Source organism: Hydra vulgaris, chromosome 03 (genome assembly GCF_038396675.1).
Source record: "Hydra vulgaris chromosome 03, alternate assembly HydraT2T_AEP".
Taxonomy (NCBI): Eukaryota; Metazoa; Cnidaria; class Hydrozoa; order Anthoathecata; family Hydridae; genus Hydra; species Hydra vulgaris.
Window position 1 is genome coordinate 39,438,721 of NC_088922.1, and position 20,249 is coordinate 39,458,969.

The window sequence follows — 20,249 nt, forward strand, 5'->3', positions numbered from 1 at the left end:
CTTGGTGTTTTTTGGCGTTTAAAATACCATCCACAATGTGGATACAACCCGCAGCATCTCTGGTCATGCATCCCCACACCATTACACTATGGGATGCTTCATTGTAACCAATGTGCACTCAGGTAAAAGATCTTCACCGGGCCTTCTTCTCACATAATTGATTCCATCACTTCCAAAAATGGAAATCTTGCTTTCATCACTCCAAATAACTCTTGCCCAGTCTTCCTTTGTCCACTCCTTGTGTCCTTTTGCCCAAATCATACGATTTTTTTGTTGTTTTTTGTTTGAATATGGTTTTTTTCTGGGTCTTCTTGCCTTTAAACTATTTTCAAAAAGCCTTCGGCGAATTGTTCTTGAACTAACCGAAACTCTGGCGGCCTCTAAATCATTTTTAATTTCAGTTAAAGTTGCTTTTCGGTTCTTAAGTGTAAGCCTCATTATCATCCTGTCATCGTTGGCAGTTGTCTTCTTAATTTTTCCTTTTTTTGGCATATTTTTGAAGGTATTGGTTGCCTTAAACCTTTCACACACCTTCCTCACTCCAGATTTTGTTGCTCCATTTCCCAACTTTTTGGCGATTTCCATGTACGAATAACCTTCTCCACATAATGTAACAGCTTTGCATCGCTTTGTAGGTGACCAATATCCTTTCGCCATTGTAAATAAAAGTACAATTTTTAAAAACACACTAAATCTTCAAGATTACTGTCGACTTTTCACCAGCGATTGTTGAAACTCAACTAAATGACAAAACAATGATTTTGTATTTATAGCTTAAAAGATTTATGGATAAAAATGTTAATAATGTAATTAACTATTAGTCATCACAATAAATAGACTAATTTTCACAAAAGCACAAAAATAATGAGACATTTACCTTTTACTAGAGAAACCCATTAGCAGAGCAATGACTCATTTTTGATACCAATTAGCAATAATAATCCATAATTATGTTTAAAATTGATATTAACGATTAAAATTTGCAATTTCCTTTAAGCCAAATAATAGATGACATGGTTTAAATATAAAAATAAATAATTAAATCCACCAAATGCATGATATGTCAACTTTTCTAAGAAAAATGGTAAAAATTACAGGGATGTCCTTTCCTATGGCCACTAGTGTATATATGATGTAAATATGATGTATATATATATATATATATATATATATATATATATATATATATATATATATATACACACACACACACACACACATATATATATATATATATATATATATATATATATATATATATATATATATATATATATATATATATATATATATATATATATATATATATATATACAACCATACATATATGATGTAAATATTCAAAACCTGTAGTTTAGTATCTTAATAAAAATATTTTTATATTTATGCAAAAAAATCTATAACAGATAAAAGAAATTTTGATAAAAGAAATAATATTTAAAAAAAAAATATATATATATATAAATATTTAAATATTATTTCTTTCATTAAAAGAATATTATTATAGATTTTTTTGCATAATAATAACAATATCTAATGGGCTATTAAGATACTAAACTTCAGACTTTGAAAATTTACAACAGCCAAACTATAAGTTTGGCTGTTGTAAATTTTCCAGTGTTATTTCTATTTATTAAATATCTTAGCTATTAATTTCAATTTTTTTTCTTTTGCAAGATTAGTTTAGGAATTACATAATTCAATGATTTTGTCAATTAGATAACATTATTTAATTATGCACTTAACATAACTTGGTTTTATATGGTGTGTTTAAGGTTTAACTTACTCTACATGCGCAACAACTTTATCAATTATAATTTTAAACTGTTTACTTAGCAATTATAAATAAAAACTTTTAGCCTAAAGAATAAAATACGATAAAAAGTTTAGAGTCTGACAAAAGAAAGACAAACTTAGGACTCAAAATACCTAAAAATATCACTCACATTACGCAGAAAAACAAGTTAAAAAATGTTTTGAGATTCAGGTTGGATTTCTGTGAATTGATGAGTAGTATTGAAACTTTTAACAAGATTTTGTAAATTTTGTACTCATTACAAAAAAAAAAAAAAAAAAAAAAGTTTTATTAGAATGACCAACTCAGAAAAAGAAACATGATATTTTGACACTATATATTTAACTCACGTTAAATATATGTGCACAGTATATTTATTCTCCTCACCACCCCCTACCCCTCTTGCATCTAATAAGTATGCAAAAGTAAAAAATTTTTCTTCAAAATTTATGAAAGCTTAATAACAGTTTTTTCTTAAAGAGTAAAGCAAATTTTGAATATATATATTTCTTTGCCATATAAATAGTAAAAGATTTTCAAAAAGTTGTTAAAATTCTTTAGGTTTTAATTTGCAAAGTTTTAACTTATGTTACACAATTTCAAAATTAACTGAGCATTTTTGTTCAAATTTTTAAATGTAAAATTATAAGATTTAATATATTGATAGAAAATTTTGTTTTTTTGATGAAACTGTTGCAAAATCCATTATTTTATTATGTATTTTTTAACTTCCGTTACATGAAAATTAAAATTGTTTTTTCATTAATTTTTTGAAATTTTCTGAAAAAAAAAAGTAAACTATTTGATCAAAGATAAATTAAAAATATCAGCTCCATTTCCAGAGTAAAAAAAATCAGGTTATACAATTAAGTTCAAAGTGAAAATAATATTTTACTACAATGCATTTTTTACCTTATGACATTTAACTTCAAAAACTGAAATAAAGTACTTTTATAATTAAAAAAAATATTTTTAATAAACTTTCATGTGTTTACTTCAATACCCATCTGTTAAAAATTGATAAAAAAGAGAAAAATTGGTTACTTTAATATTTGCCGCTGTGGAGCATACCACTTCTAGCTGTACTTGTCAGAACTTCTAGCTGAACTTCTACTTTTTGGATCTGAATGTTTTTATTAGTATATATATATATATATATATATATATATATATATATATATATATATATATATATATATATATATATATATATATATATATGTATATATATATATGTGTGTGTGTATATATATATATATATATATATATATCAACATTTTTGCTTTCAACAAGGCTGCAAGCAACCACTATTAGAGTTGAAAGTTACTGGAAGAGAAAAGATGAAGTTTATAGAGCAAGATAACGATTGACAAACGACTTAAAAGATTGTAAATTATATGAGTCAGGAAAACAAGATGAATGAAGCGAATTCCAAAGAACTGGATGTTGAGGAAAAAAACTAGACAAATGAAAGTTTTTAGAGCATTTAGGAATAGTCACAGAAAAAGGATGAGACTTAATTGAATGACAAGTAACACGAGAATAAATTTTAGTAGATGTCACATGAGACGCTAGCTCTTTAGAGCAGTCTCCATACCCAAAAGAGAAGCAACATTATGACGATGTGATAATGGTTGGAGGTTGGTTGCAAGAGCAGGCCCAACTATGTTTACAATGCGTTTTTGCACCTTGTCTAAAAGAGAAAGAGCATCATTGGAAGATCCTCCCCAGATATGGCAACAATATTCTATACAAGGATGAATTCAAGATTTATAGAGATAAAGAATAGAATCCGGAGTGAGAAAGTTTAGAGCACGATATGCAACCTTAGCAGATGCTAATTTTGCAATGGATTTGGTATAAGATTTCCAAGAAAGATCGGAAGTAAGAGTTAATCCTAGAAAATTAAGGGTAGATGACTCGTCGAGTACATCACCATTCATAAATATAGGAAGATCTAAATTATTGCAGTAATGATTGGCTGAAAAATGTTGGCTTTTATCTGAGTTAAATTTTTCCAGCCACTATGCTATTTCCGAGCCCTATGCTATAGCAGAAGTGAGATCCTTTTCAAGCTTAATTGCCCCCTCCAAGTGATCAGAGAGTGTTGGCTTCTTATCAAGACAAGAATAAATGGTAGTATCATCAGAAAACAATGCCACCTTAGATGTGAGAATATAGTTGTAACATCAAAACAAAAAGCCATAATTTTTTATTTATTTTTTTCTTAACAACTTTACTTCCTTCAAGGCAACCACTATTAGAGTTGATAGTTACTGGAAGAGAAAAGATGAAGTTTATAGAGCAAGATAATGATTGACAGTTGACTTAAAAGGTTGCAAATTATATGAATTAGGAAAGCAAGATTAAGGAAGCGAGTTCCAAAGAACTGATATTTGAGAAAAAAATTGAAAAACTAATTCATAATTCATAGTTCAAAAACATAAATCAAGAGTGAAATTATATAAAAATTTCAAAAGCATTCATCATTTTATAAAAATCATTGAGAATAAAAAGTTATAATTAAAAATTTTTGTAAAAATGCATATTTTTCATTTTTAATAAAAAAATATTAATTTCTATGCTGTAAAATTTATAATATAATTTTTTTTTTTATAAAATGATGATTGATTTTAAAACTTTTATATAATTTTACTTTGTTTTGAGACCCAATATAATATGCTTCTAAAGAACTTTATTTTGTTGATATTATTAAATATTGTAAGTTTTTTTTAATATCAACATCCTGTCTGATGTTTATATGCACACATACATACATACATACACACACATATATATATATATATATATATATATATATATATATATATATATATATATATATATATTTAATAATATTTTTAATATATATATATATATATATATATATATTTAATAATATTTTTAATATATATATATATATATATATATATATATATATAAAACCCTCAGAATTAGGATAGACGAGGTCAGCAATAATTGCTGACCTCAATTTTTTAAAATCGGCATCAGGTCGGCAAAATAAATTTGATACAAAGGTCTTACCATAAAACATAGAAACGAGGTCAGCAGTAAATCGTCAACCTCAAATGCTTAAAGGTCAGCATTGCCGAATGCCGACCCTAATTCCGAGGATTGTATGTATATATATATATATATATATATATATAGAACCCTTATATGTTGTCCAAAAGTTTTTTCCATATTTTGTTGACAAAAAGTAAAAATTAAAATGCAAGACCGGAATTTTTTTTTTTTATTAATGATAGACTGCCTGCCCCAACCAAACCCTCAGTTGATGTAGCAGCACTCCCTTGCGAGTCAGGCTATAAGATAGTCGATGTAGCAACACTCCGCGCATGATTTACAGTAAAAAAAATAAAAATAAAAACATTTTATTAAAAAAAATAAAAATAAAAACATTTTATTAGTAAAAATAAAAACATTGTTTATATTGTTAAAAACATTCAGAATGTTTTAAAAACATTCAAAATGTTTTAAAAACATTCAGAATGTTTTTAAAAACATTCTGGTCAATTAAATTTGCGTTTTTGTGGTTTTTTTATAAAACGATTAATTTGTAATTAAATTAATGGTTTTGACTTTCATCTAACACGCAAATGTTGGACGAAAAAGTAATTAAAAGTGACGTATATGTTGGCATAAGAATCACTTTTTTCCTTCCGTGCTTCCCAAACGCAACAAACTATAGAACTATATATATATATATATATATATATATATATATAATATATATATATATATATATATATATATATATATATATATATATATATTAAGTCAACAATCAAATTAGCCCACGTTGATATTTTTTATCTTCTTAGAGATAAACTATTTTCTAATATAAGATACACAAAATAAAAATAGGAATATGTTTATTAACATGAATTTTTAATATTTTGTTGATCCTTTTTTATTTCAGCATGCTATAAATGCAATTTGAAGTCATTTCTTTCAAAGATAAATAACTTTTTCAATCAATTGGGTCCTACTTGTGACCTTTTCTAGCAAAATTTCTCTCTTTAATTGCTCCCATACATTTTCTATGGGGTTTAGATCTGGGGAGTTCCCTGGCCAATTCAAAAGTTGAGTTTTGAGATCTCAATAATTTGTAATGGATTTTGCCGTGTAACATGCTTGCTGTGTAACATGGTACATCTTACATAAATATTTTCTGTTTATTTGGAAACCACTTTTTCAATTAAGGTAAATAACAGGTTTTATTGATCTTTTTGTAGTGGTCCTGTTTCAATATTCCATAAACAGTATACAGTTGACCAAGGGCTTTTTCACTAATAACTGACCAAAACATGACATTATGAGGGTATTAAGTTGTCTGGATTATACAATCTTCATCAAATTTTCCATTGGAAGCCCTTTTTACATATTGAGCCTTTAGAGTCATAATGTCTATAATAGACTCTATAGTAGACTGAAGCATACCTGGAGAAAGCAAAATAAAAACAATCACTAAATACCAACACCGGAATATTAAAAAGAAAAAAAAATATTTTTGTATTATAATGATTTGCCAATTTTCAGTCATCAACTGTGAAACTAGTGTACTACTTTGCCCAATCCAGGTGGTTTTTTCTCTGAGAGTTGGTTAATTTAGGCTTTTGTGCAGGCCTTTGACTTTTGATGCTCAATCTGTGCAAACTTTGTTGAATAGTGATTGTTGCTATATTTAGTCCCATATCATTCAACTTGTTAGTAGTTGATAAGTATGTAGCAAATCTATTTTCTTTCACTATTTTCACTAGCTTTCTGTTATTTTCTTGGTGTTACTTTCTTTTTTCAACCAAATTTGCTTTGCCTCTTAATATTGAATGGAAGGCCATTTTTCAATTTGTCTTTGATTCTGTATGCAGTGCGTCTTGATATCTCACACTTTCACATTTTCTTGATATTTTAACTTATTGAGTAATGCTTATCTTTCAGAAAATTTTGAATTTTTTTTTTTTTTCAGAACTGATGTCTTCTTTTTTCCCCATTTTGTTATTTAGAACATTTAGACAATTTTTTGCTAAAAGTTATTTAAAACAGATAAAAATTTTATTGCATAGAAAAATATTGAAGCAAAGTATAAAAAATGTGTAAATATTATTTATAAATGGTTTATAGTGTATTGTATATAAATGTATATATATATATATATATATATATATATATATATATATATATATATATATATATATATATATATATACATATATATATATATATATATATATATATATATATATATATATATATATATATATATATATATATATATATATATATATATATATATATATACATATATATGTATACTAGAAAATTCATGGGCGCCTGTGGTGTCTGTTTTTAGCAACCTTTTACACTTGTAAATGATAATTATTTTGAGAAGTGAAGTGAAGCTGGTGATGGCAAATAAATCTTATATTATGCATACCTAATGAGTATTTATCAGTGAAAAAAATTTAAATTAAAATTTAAATGACTTAAAATAAATAAAATAACAAATAAAACTTTTAACAATAAAAAGTTCTAAGTTAAAAAATTTCCCCCTTTGTGTTAAGGACTCAAGAGTAAGAGCATTAGCGATAACATTTTTCTTTAAAAGCAAGACATGTTGCGCGCATATTATTTATTAAGTGAATTACGTAACTACTTATTAACCGCCGCGTCTATTATTATATTGATATTTATTATTATTAATATATTAGCATCACTTAGTTAGTTAATAAACTAATATTCTAAAAAAAAAGGAAAATAGACTCCAATAGGAATTGAACCCAAAGTGCAGGCACCATGATCAAATTTATTAACCACTACACCACACAATATTGTAACTCAGTAAGTTAATAAAGTTTAAGTAAAATGAATTTATTTTGGCCCATGATATTTTTTAAGTAATAAATGTGCTTTAAAATAAAATAACTTTCTCATGATTAATACGTAAGTGTTATGTCAGCATTACACTATCAGAGAATCAGTGACACGGATAAATATATATATTATATATATATATATATATATATATATATATATATATATATATATATATATATATATATATATATATATATATATATATATATATATTCATCAGCCATTGTGTATATCCATATGCATTGTGTATATTACATATAGAGATATACACAATGGCTTATGATTGCTGAAAGGCATGAAACTCAGATTTCCATCAAAAGTTGCTTTTATTTGTTTTATATAAGTAAAGTTTAACTTAGAAACAAAATTTAACAAGAACTAAATTCACAATGAGTAATGCAACTAAAAGTACATTTTTAAACTATTTATTGTATTAATGAAAACAATCGTTTAAAAGCATAGTGATAATTACTACAGACCTTCCTGTCGCAAATCCATTTTTTTTGATTGAGGGGGAGGGGGACAAAGTTAGGAAAAATATTAAAAAATGGCTATAAGTTAGCGAGCTTAAGGCATTATTTTTAGTAATTTTAAAAGTACTGTAATAATGCACAAAATGTCTATTGCAGTGTTTATTAAATACCATCAAATTTAAATAAAACATTTTCAAAAAAAAGAATAAAATACAATATTTTCAAAATAATGAGTTGTAATTATTTAAAATCTAAATCATAAAAAAATGAAAAAACTTTAAAATAATGCAAAAGAAAAAATTTACATCAAGAAAGGTAGAAAAAAATATCAAAATATACATCAATAAAAAATGTGCACAACAATTTTTTCAAAGTTATACAGATAACTTTAAAACCTTTAATGCAGGTTCCTTATTGGATTTTGGTGAATAAAGCAAACAATAATTTTGAATAAATTACATCAAAACTTTGAACAAATGTTTTTATATTAGCGAAACGCTTTTAAATAAAGTAACAGTTTACTGATAATGGTTTTTTTTAAAAGTAAAATTGGCTGTTGTATATATTTTTTTAATTTATAATATATAAATTGTTTAAGTGTGCATTTTTTATAATAAACGTTATTAAAAATAAAAAATTGCTTTCTCTTTATAAACGATGACATTTTACGACAACGAAAGTCTTTTTAACGAATTTTAATATAAGAATAATTAAAGTTAATACATTTAAAAAGATAAACAAAGTTTCGTTGAAAAAAAGACAATGTTTTAGAAAGCCGTTACAATTAAATAAGTTTGATCTTAAATGCTTTTATATCAAAACACTTTTTAATGAAGTAACAAAACACCTCTAATGAATTTTTATAAAAACTATTAAAAACTGTTGTTTTTTTTACTTGTATAATTATGCATTTTTTATAATAAATGTTTATCTTTAAAAATATTAAAAAGCAAAAAACAAAGTACAAATGTTAAAACAAAGAATGAAGTGGGTTTTTAATGCGTAAATTAAATAGACTAAGCATTTTAGTTTGATGAGTTTTTTTTGTGTGTGTTTTTGCTTTAGTTAAGTATTTTTTTTATTTTCTCTCTCGTTAAGATTTTTTTTTCATTTTTGAAGTTTTTTTTTCTTAGATAATTTAAGTAAGTTTTTGTAACGCATTTTTAAATATTGAAAATATGTCAAAAGCCGTGGTCGAATCGTTAAAACAAATTATTTTTTACATGTTCATATAATTGCGTGTGATCGCACGTCTTCCTATGAAAGACTGATATGTATACAGTTAAAATAAAAAGAATCAGATTGGATGTGCATAACATAATTTATGACAAAAGTTGTTACAGGACTAACAAATTTATGATTTTTAATATCTTTACATAAAAAAATGAATGTAAACAAATTGTTTTTTAAATGTTGCGATAACTCATCACACTTTTTATTTCTGATAGAAGACAACACTTTAGTAGTGGATCATGGTTTTAAAGGTTGAGTTGATTTCACACTATGCCTAATGTTTGGAAAAATTGAAGGAGGTTCAACTGATCTAACTTTCCCATTGACTATAGTTTTTACAAAATATTTTGGAAAATGTCTTTGGCAGACAACATTATCTGGTTTATTTGGAAAATTTCTTGGAATTGAATTTATCCAACAATTTCTTTCTTCTTCATTGGAGGAAGCTTGAAAACTTTTGCTTTATGTTTGGCGTCATAGTTTCCTCTACATCCAGGAATACATCACTATATATATATATATACGTATATATATATATATATATAAATATATATATATATATATATATATATATATATATATATATATATGTATATGTATATATAAAAGTGGTTCCAGCATTATTTGATGTTAGAAGTAGCTAATATATATATATATATATATATATATATATATATATATATATATATATATATATATATATATATATATACATATACATATATATATATATATGTATATATATATATATATATATATATATATATATATATATATATCTGTTGTGAAAAAATATTTTTTTTAAAAATATTTTTTAAACAAAAATATATAAAAAATTTGGACTATTAAAATCACATTAGAAAAAAAATTTTTATTGAGATTTACCTTGCGCGCAAACAAAATAATTTAGAAACAATTTGGGGCATTTTTCTGGGTATTTTTCCGCTTCAGCACAATGTAAATGTCAATATTTTTGGAATTTTTTTTTGCTATCATATTTTTTTAAAATTTGCTCCAAATTTGACTTCTTGTGTATTGGCGTTTTGAAAATTTTATTTTTTTATAGTATATATTTGTATATACACTTTTTTGGGGGGTGAGGTTTTTAATAAAAAGTTAAAATCTGAAATTTTATGAAATTAGACGATGTTTATTGGTAGCAGATTTCAATTGAAGTTTCAAGATGACACAATTTTTCTAAATTTGTCTATAATCAGGGTAATGTGTTGACCTACAAATGTCAATTGAAATATTATATTAATTAATGTTCTTCTTTCCTTTATATAATTCTTACCAAAAATTAGAAAATAATTTTTTTTTAATAAAATAAGCAGTTAAACTGTTTTATCCAAAATTGTTTTTTTTATTTTTTTTTTAATTTGTGCTGTTGTTTGTGGTCATTTTACAGGCATACTAAAAATTATAAGAGAGGCTGAAAATGATACAGTTAAATCAACTCTACCTACTTTATAATAGAGCAAGAATACAAACAATAACAATAAAATAAAATGGGAGAGGAAATCATGGCATTTTTTAATGTGTTAAAAAGCCTGCTGAAAATTGACCATACTCGTAGAAACACTGACAAGAATACCCAAAAAATTATTGGGTTTAAAGACAAACTTACAAAAACAAAGAAGTTCTAGCCGTAAAATGTGCTAAATAAATTGGTTGATGCAGAGGAAAAACTGTTTCTGATTATCATGATAACTGATAGGGAGACATCAACAGTTTAAACATAGCCTTGTGGAAAAAAATGTCATGACAGAAAATTTGCTGATCAAGAAAGAATTGATAAAGAAAAAGAATGTCTATCAAATATCTTGAGATATTCTAACAACACTTTGATGAAAACAGATGAAGTTTGTCTTGATCATGATGTAAATGAGCTTGGATTCCTATTACAACAAAAATGTTATGGAAGAAAGGTTCTTTTTCAGGTACATATAAAATAAAATATGTGTAAGTTTTCAAATTAGGAACTAATAATTTACATATTATCAAGTCAATATATTTATTATCAAGTCAGTTAAAATTGGTTCTGGTTCAAAAATTATTTATTTTCAGGATGTTCAGGTATATAATTACTGAAATTCACCGAGAAGATGACACCAATGTTTGCTAAAGCGGTGTATGAACTCCTGGAAGAGTGGAATTGTACAGAATGTGTGGTAGACATGGTTTTTGACACAACAGCATCAAACACCAGGGCTATAACTGCAAGCTGTGTTTCAATGCAAAATATATTGAACAGGCCACTTCTATGACTTCCTTGCAGACATTACATAAAAATAATAATACTAACTTGTGTAACAGGGTGGAGGTAGAGGTTTCAAAAGGTCCCAAAATCAATATATTTGTAAGTTAATCTAACATTGGTATTTGATTTATATTAATAAATCTCATGTACATTTAGTAAAACATTTTATTTTTATTTAATATTTGAGATTAAATAATATCAACTCTACTCTCAAGTCCCTGATAAAAAGGGGGGGGGGGGGGGATCATTTATTAATTTTCTTTAAAAAAATTAAAACTCAACCCCCTCTCCTCCATTTTATTAACCCCCCTCCCCTCCTTATTAGTTTTGGACTGAAATTTCCACTCTGCTTTTTATTCCCACTTCCCTTGCATTAAGGACTCGAGAGTATAAGCTATAAAATGATGATAGCATTGTTTGGTTTTTAGATTTAAAAAAACTTTAAGCTTTCTGATTTGCCAAAGTACTGAAAATCTTGACATCCCTCAAATTTCAGTCTTTGATAAACAAAAATATTACCAATCTTTGCCAAGAAGCAATGAGTCAAAATTTCAGCAGAGGTAATTATAGAGAACTTGTTCAAGTAACGTTGTATTTAAGTAATGGGCAAAATATAGTTTTCTCTGGGTTTAATAGACCAGGTGTTTTGCACAATGCATGGGTGTCAATATTGTTGTACTATATAAAACAAAAGAAAATCAGTCAGCTATCTAAAGTACAGTTTTTCTAGACATCAACTTACTAAGCTACAAAGGATTGTTCAGTTTGTTGTATTATTTTGTATTCCATGGTGGCTAAGCACACCTATATCTTCAGCAGCTTATACTAATGATTTAAATTTCATTGATTCATTCATAGAGTATAAAGTTATTGATTTAACTATTGCTAATGCTGCTCTGAAAGCTTTTAGCAATTACATGTGGTATCTCACTGAGTAGTTAGCTTCACTGTCTCTCTTTAATATCAAGATTAGGCAAAAGGTTTATCTTTAATAGCAAGCATCTTTAATATCAAGGACAAGCAGAGGCAAAAAATTGCAAATGAAATACTATTGCTAAAAAATTATGTGACACCAATTGTAATAACTTCAATTAGAAAAGGGTCGGGGTTTGGTAAACCTACATTTCCAATGTTTCCTGAAATGGCTGTGAAAGACTTGACTGATTTTATTATACTAAATATAAACATAGTTTTCTCAGGGAACCGATTACATTATAGCAAAAAAAAAAAGTTTTCTAGCTTCGAAAAATGTTATTTCTAATTTATGCGTTGTAAACAAATCTGCTGAACGTGGAGTAAAGCTTTGTAGTGACTTTGTGAAAACTGCTAATAAAGAAAATGCAGAACATTATGCAAGAAAACAACATAAAATATGTTACCAAATCAAAGAAAAAGGCACTTAGAATCAATCAGATGGTATATTAAGTTCTAACCAGATTGTCTAGTTTTGATTAACAGAGAAAATTTTTTATATTGTACTCATGTTAGATTTTCTTATACTGGGCACACATTTAGGTGTTAATATAACAGCTTTTTTTCAGAAGTTTGAATTTTCTTTATATTGAAAATTTAATATTAAAATTTCAATGTATTTATCATACAATATATATTTGAATTTGAATTTCTTATAATTAGTGTTTATAATGGGTTACAACATATTTTAAATTAGAAAAATATGCTAAATAGACTCTAATTGATTACTTTGGTGGACTTCAAACCAAGGAAGTTTAATTGAAATAGTTCTTAACATGAAAAATTGTATAAGTAAAAAAAATTCTCAAGTAGTTTAAAGTAGATGATCACATGCCTTCTTCCACCCTAGGATCACCCTAGTGTGTATATATATATATCCTTATATTGTAGTTGAAAGAGACTTTTATGGTAAAAAAATCTCTTTTAATGACAATTATGTGACTTCAACAATTAAGCTGCATTAAAACAATCAAAATAATGCGAAAATACATTAAGTTTTATCATTTTACAAAAACCGTAGCAATAACGACTAGAAATTTTTTTAAATTAATAGTGTTTTCGTTTTTAAAACATATTTTAAAAACATGCCCGGAGTGTAGCTACATCAACTATCTTATAGCTGCTGCTACAAGGGAGTGTTGATACATCGACTATCTTATAGCTGCTGCTACAAAAAAGTGCTGCTACATCGACTATCTTATAGCCTGTTGCTACAAGGGAGTGCAGCTACATTGACTGTAGCAGAATATATATATATATATATATATATATATATATATATATATATATATATATATATATATATATATATATATATATATATATTTGCTATATATGCTGTAGCAGAAGTGAGATCTTTTTCAAGCTCAAATCCCACCTCTAAGCAATCAGAGAGTGTTGGCTTCTTATCAAGACAAGAATAAATTTAATTAAGCAATTTACTTAGATATCTAAACAACAATCATGTTGTTTAGATATCTAAATTATTTTTTGGTATTTAAGTTGTTTTTAGAATAATTTTATTTTGTGATGTTTGATCCCCACTATGTCTCTGGTAGTACTACATTCAACTTGTTTCTCAGCTCAGTGGCCTTGTTCATTAAGGTTTGTGTTTTGGAGTTAAAGTTGAGAGAGGGTTGTAACCATAACTAAAATACCCTCCTCGACCTGAGTGGCCTTCATGGCCTTGGGGAGGTGAATTGAAATAAAAATAAAATAATAAAAATATAGAAATATAGTAGGCTTTCTTGAACATATATAGGTAACAATGCTTAAATAGGCTACTTTTAAATATAACAATAGAACAACACAAACGAAAATTATTCAAAAAACAACATTATGGTAGTAAAAGTATAAGTATATTCAGCTGTTAAATTAAAGCTTATAAACAAAGTCAAAATAAACAATTTCTCAAAAAAATTCTAAGTAATGCATAAAGTTTAGTTAATTTATTATTTAATTATTATCATAATGCTGGATAAAAAAATTATAATGCTATCGTTTGGAAAATCGGTAAATTGATAAAAACAGATATATATATATATATATATATATATATATATATATATATATATATATATATATATTGTTATTATAAAAAATATTATTATTTATACAATTAAGATTTTATCTCAACTTTGAGTTTTGCAGAATTTTTCTGTGACAAATTTTTGTGCGAAATTTTTTTTAAGCATGTTATGTTGGTCTCAAAAGAAGTGAAGTAATATTAGTTTTTTTTAATAATTTTTATTTTATAAAAAAAATAATTCTAAGGTTTTTTAACTTATTGTTGGTCAGATTTTATTATTACTTAAAAAGAAAATTTCAAGAAAATAACAATAGAACTAACATAAGTATTAATTTATGTAACATAAGGTAATAAAAGACAAAAAATTTTTTTTTAGTTATACCAAAGATGACCCTTTTTCACTCTGTGTGAATATATTAAGTTTTTTTAAAAAGGAGTTATATTCAAGATGCAACTTTTTTATTTTGATTGATCTTTTATATATGTAGGTACTTTCCATATCATAAGCTGTATTTACTTAAGACGCTTTCCTGATTTTAGTATGGTGCAATTAGTAAAGTTTTATGTATACCATAATAGTAGTATAAAATTTATTCTCTTTTACAGAGGAGTACATGTTGATTGTCGTGATAAAGACAATGAAACACCCTTGCTTATAGCTGTGCGTAAAAATTATTTTGAATCAGTAAAATTGTTGCTTGAATATACTGCAAACATATATGCCAAAGATTCAAATGATAAAACATGCTTATTTTTAGCTGCTGAAGAAAATTCTAAAGAAGCATTAGAGGTAATTATTTATAGCTTTAAATTTTGTTTATTGTATTGTATGAGCCTAATGTTTTTTTTAAATGGAAAAATGTTTTAAATGTTTTTATTAGCTATCATTACTTCAATTAAAAAACAATATTTTTGTTGGCAATGGTTTGTTATCTTCAGTTTTTATGTTGACAAAATATTAGAATTTTTCCATTTCTTTGTTTTAGATTTTGTGTAAGTATGATATTAAGAATCTTTTGGAGGAAATTAATAAGTATGGTATGACACCACTTCATATTGCAGCAAAAGAAGGACATGATAATATTGTTCAAGTAAGTTAAGGTTTTTAAAACCATCATTTTTTTTTTTTTTATTTAAAAAAAAAAAGTTTAATTTAAACTTTTTTAAAACTAAGAAATAAATTTGGCAATTAAAAAAATAGCTTAAAACGAATTCATTAAAGTACCTGATTAATTATTTTGCTTTTTCTTTTTTTTTTTTTTGTCTCAATTATTAGTCTCATTGTTTATGGCAAGGAACTCATTGGCTTTTTTGCTTATTGTCTTTTACTTTATATATTTTGTCTTGCTATCAGTCCATAATACATAGTTTTTGGAGCTTCAGATAACTTTTAAACAACTTTTTACATATGAATAATGATGATACTTTATCATCATTAAAATCTAAAATTCTAGCTCCTACTCTTACCTGAATTAAAAGGGCAAGTAGCAAGTTGAAAGTATTTTTTTTTTTAAACAAAAACTTTGAGTTTGCTTGTGTTTAAATTGTTTAAATGTCTTTGGTGTGCAAAATGTTTTCTGAATTGTTTAAAATTAAATTTTTTTAGACTCTCTTGAGCTTAGGTGCATGTATTGATGCAAAATGTCATGAAAGTCTTACTCCTCTACATCTTGCTGCAAAGAATGGTCACTTTAGGTTAGTCAGCCTAAATATTTTAAATTAATAAATGCATATATACAATATGTTATCCATATACGCTATAGTATATATACATATCTGTGTGTGCGTGTGTGTGTGTGTGTGTGTGTGTGTGTGTGTGTGTGTGTGTGTGTGTGTGTGTGTGTGTGTGTAGAGAAAGAGAGAGAGAGAGAGAGAGAGAGAGAGAGAGAGAGAGAGAGAGAGAGAGAGAGAGAGAGAGAGAGAGAGAGAGAGAAAGTTGCAAAAAAGGTGTGTTTTTTCTTTGGTGTTGTTTTGCTTTTTTTTTTTTTTTTTTGCAATTTTTTTTTTTTTTTGGCATAAATTTTGGTATTTTTTTTTTCCTAGTATATTTTTAGTATATATTAATAAAAAATTCAATTAGCTATAAGTTTTAAATCTTGGCATACTGTATGGAAATATTTGTCATGTTCATGTTTGTCATGTTGTACTTCTAACAACTGTAATACACTTATTATATATAGAAACTATTTTTATCCTATAAGAAAATTACTATTTTAATTTTGATAATGTAATACGCTAGTATATAATACCATTAATTTTGATAATGTAAATATATTAGTAAATAATGCTATGCCAATTTAATATCAGACTTCAAATGCTCAAAGGAATAAGCAATCTATCGAGATTATTTATTTATTTTTGTATTTGTGTATTGTGTAGTAGTTTAGTGTTGCATTGTTTGTTTGTTATATTTGTCAAAAAATATATATTGCTAGTAGGCCCTTATAAAAAAAGCCTCATACTGTACTTAGTTTCAAGGAAAATTTAGAATATTTGAATTAATATTATTTACTGAGTTTCCCAGACCAGTTTTTCAACATGATTTGTTGTTCAAGGTCTATTTTTAGACATTATGTTCTGGCAAAAGGACATTTAACTTTTTCCATTTTGCTAATTTGAATTAAAGGTTTAAATAATAACATAATGTTCTGGCAAAAGGACATTTAACTTTTTCCATTTTGCTAATTTGAATTAGCAATTGGCAACTAAGGTTTTATTTCTTGCTCCTGTATGGAGAGCTTAATCATAATTGATTACCAACAAGAAAAACAAGAAGAAATCACTCAATAATGTAAAGATACCCTTTCTTTCTCTCTCTCTCTCTATTATATATTTTTGTAATATAGATATTATGGTGCCTTAAAACCCCCATATATAGAAAATAACAACTCAGTGTTTTTTATGTGTTGTGGTTACCTTTTAAAATATATTTTTAAGTTTTTTTAAAAAATTGTCAATCTCAAACACTTTTAATTTGACATTTGTGTATAACAGATGCTTATGTTTATATGGTAAGTATTTGAAAATTAAAACATACATATATTTCAATTTTTAAGTATTTATCATAAAAATACTTGATGATTAGAATTTGTTATAATGAAACTGTATGTAGTGTTACTAATAAAGGTTTTTTTTTGTCTGTTAGAGTAAAGTTTTTATTGTTGTGGTTTCCTAAATCTTTCAAATTTGAAGTATACATGCATAATTTGTTTGAATTAAAAATTCTGATACACTGCCTCCCTCAATTTCTTTTGGGTTAGTGTAAAAGGATTTTTTAAACCTTAGATAATCTTCTTGTTATTACAATATGTTAATACATAATGTTATTATGTATATGTTATTATGTTTATGCATTGTAATGATGCAAATGAACACATTCAGTCTAGGAACAATAGATTAATGTTTTGCTCCTAGACTAAATCCACTAGTCACTTTGCCATTAAACTAAGCAGAAAAAAACATTACAATAATAAATATAGGTTGGTTATAATGCATATTTTGGCACAATGCAACAATGTTTTTACACACAGGCATGCTTTTACACCCTACTTAATGTTTCACCTTCTACACAGTGGCTTTATTTAACGTTTGACCTTCCACACAGCAGCTCTATTTAACGCTCATGTTATTGAGCTTAGAGTTGAGAGAGTGTTGCAAATAAAATAGTTTTAAAAAAAACTATACTGTTATAATGTCTCTAAAGTCTTTGGGAGGTGAATTTATTATATAAATATATATTTAAAATAACACAATATTTTTTATTCTATACATGTTTCATAATATAGTTTTACATTTTCAAAAGATTTAGTTTTGCAAAAAAAAACTCTAGAACAAATATTGAATATAGAAAACTTTACAGAGAAATATTGATGAAAAAAAATATATACATATAAAAACTATTATACCAATACCAATAAAAATTATTACAAAAGTGACTCAGTAAATAACCAATCAAATTATAAAAATAAAATAAAATGGCAGTTTAATTAAATAGATAAATTAATAGTATGATTGGAAGTTTGTTTATTAAATGAGAGATTTTGCTATTTAATGTGGAGCGCTTTTTAATTATTTTTTTGGTTGAAACAGTATCCAAAATCTCAAATAAAAAAAATCAATAAAATTAAAAAAAAAAAGTATATATAGATTTTTATAATTAATTGATGTATTTAAATGTTTATATATATGAGATTTTTTTATCAATTTAAAGGTGTCCGTTTATCCTACTTGTCAAATGTCTGGAGGTTTCTTAAAAATAACTAGCATTAAAGCCAGTTCAAAAATATTTGTAAACAACATGAGATTTAAATAGCTTAGAAGTGGATCTTATAAAATAAAAAGAATATATTTGCAAAATTAAAACTTGTCTTTTTTAAAAAGTTGTTTATTCAATCTGTCAGTATAACAGACCTTGATTTACTCTAACTTAAAGATTTATAATCTGATTTAAAAAGCAAATATTTAGTTAAATGTTAAATATCTTTAATAAATTCTTTTTAGACACTTTAATCTCTTTAATTTAGGATTTTTTAAAAAGGTAATTTTTATTAGTATATGTTTTTTACTGAATTTACCTCCCCTAGACTGTTGCTTAAATAGTTGTTGCAACCTCTATTTACTTATTAGTTCCAAAACATGAGCCTTTACAATCAAGGCTGCTATACAGAGAAACAAGTTGATTAAGTGAGTCATAATCTAGTCAGACAAGTCAATTATTTAGTGATCAATCTTTTTTTTTCGTTTACTTCGATTTTATAGACCATGTGTCTTTTACCATTGCTAGTAAATAGAAGTGTTTTTAATGAGATGCAAGTAGTATAGTAAGTTATTTATAATAATAAATAAATGAGATGTTAAAATAAATTGATAAATGTTTTGTCTTTTTTTCTAATTTTTTTGCTTATATAAAAATCAATATAGTTATATAATCTGTTTATTTTGATATCAAACCTAATTTTGTTAATAATTGTATGTGTTATAATTGAGTTAATGTTGTTAAATAAAAATAGATCATTGAATTCTTTTGGTTTTAATTTGATGTTGTTATTGTAGTGGTTATTTATTATACTGCTGAAGAAAGTCTTAAATGACTGTTCATAACATTTGTTGGATATTTTAAAGTTTAAAAAGTTTTTACTTCTAGTATTGTACTTGATATTATCAAGGGTAACAAAATCAATCTGTTTGAATAAGTTCATTGGTTTCTTGTAATAAATTATTTTGTTGCATAGTTGTAGTGCTCTACAGAAAAATCGATGGTGACAACTTTGTAGGTTGTATGCTTTAAGTTGTTGATTGATTTGAAATTTATCTTTGTTTTGAATATTTATTTTGAGTAGTAAAAATAAAATCATGTATTATGCTTTACGAAGGCTTTGTATTTTCTAATGTAGTAAAATATTAGACTTAAGCAGTAATCAAAGTTAGGTAGTATGAGTGTTTTAAAGAATTGTAATTGAATACTGACTGAGTCTTTTTTATTTGATGATTTAGATTGGTATCACTTGTCATAAGTGTTGTGCCATCTGCAAATATTGTTAATTCAAATAGCATTAGATATTCAGGCAGATCATTAATGAAAACTAAAAA

General features: G+C 25.6%; 1 protein-coding gene across 8 annotated transcripts in view; it reads left to right on the forward strand.

The window, feature by feature from the left end:
* The window catches only part of LOC100206624 (transient receptor potential cation channel subfamily A member 1), a 99,108-nt gene that overhangs the window by 33,987 nt on the left and 44,872 nt on the right, over nt 1–20,249 (forward strand). For all 8 annotated transcript variants that reach the window (XR_010637561.1, XR_010637562.1, XR_010637559.1 and 5 more), the window contains exons 7-9: nt 15,267–15,450; nt 15,647–15,751; nt 16,267–16,355. Coding sequence is in view for 4 of the 8 variants with exons in the window: in XM_065793169.1 (XP_065649241.1) it covers nt 15,267–15,450; nt 15,647–15,751; nt 16,267–16,355 (378 nt within the window). In the remaining 4 variants the exon portion in view is untranslated. The remainder of the gene's footprint in view (nt 1–15,266; nt 15,451–15,646; nt 15,752–16,266; nt 16,356–20,249) is intronic.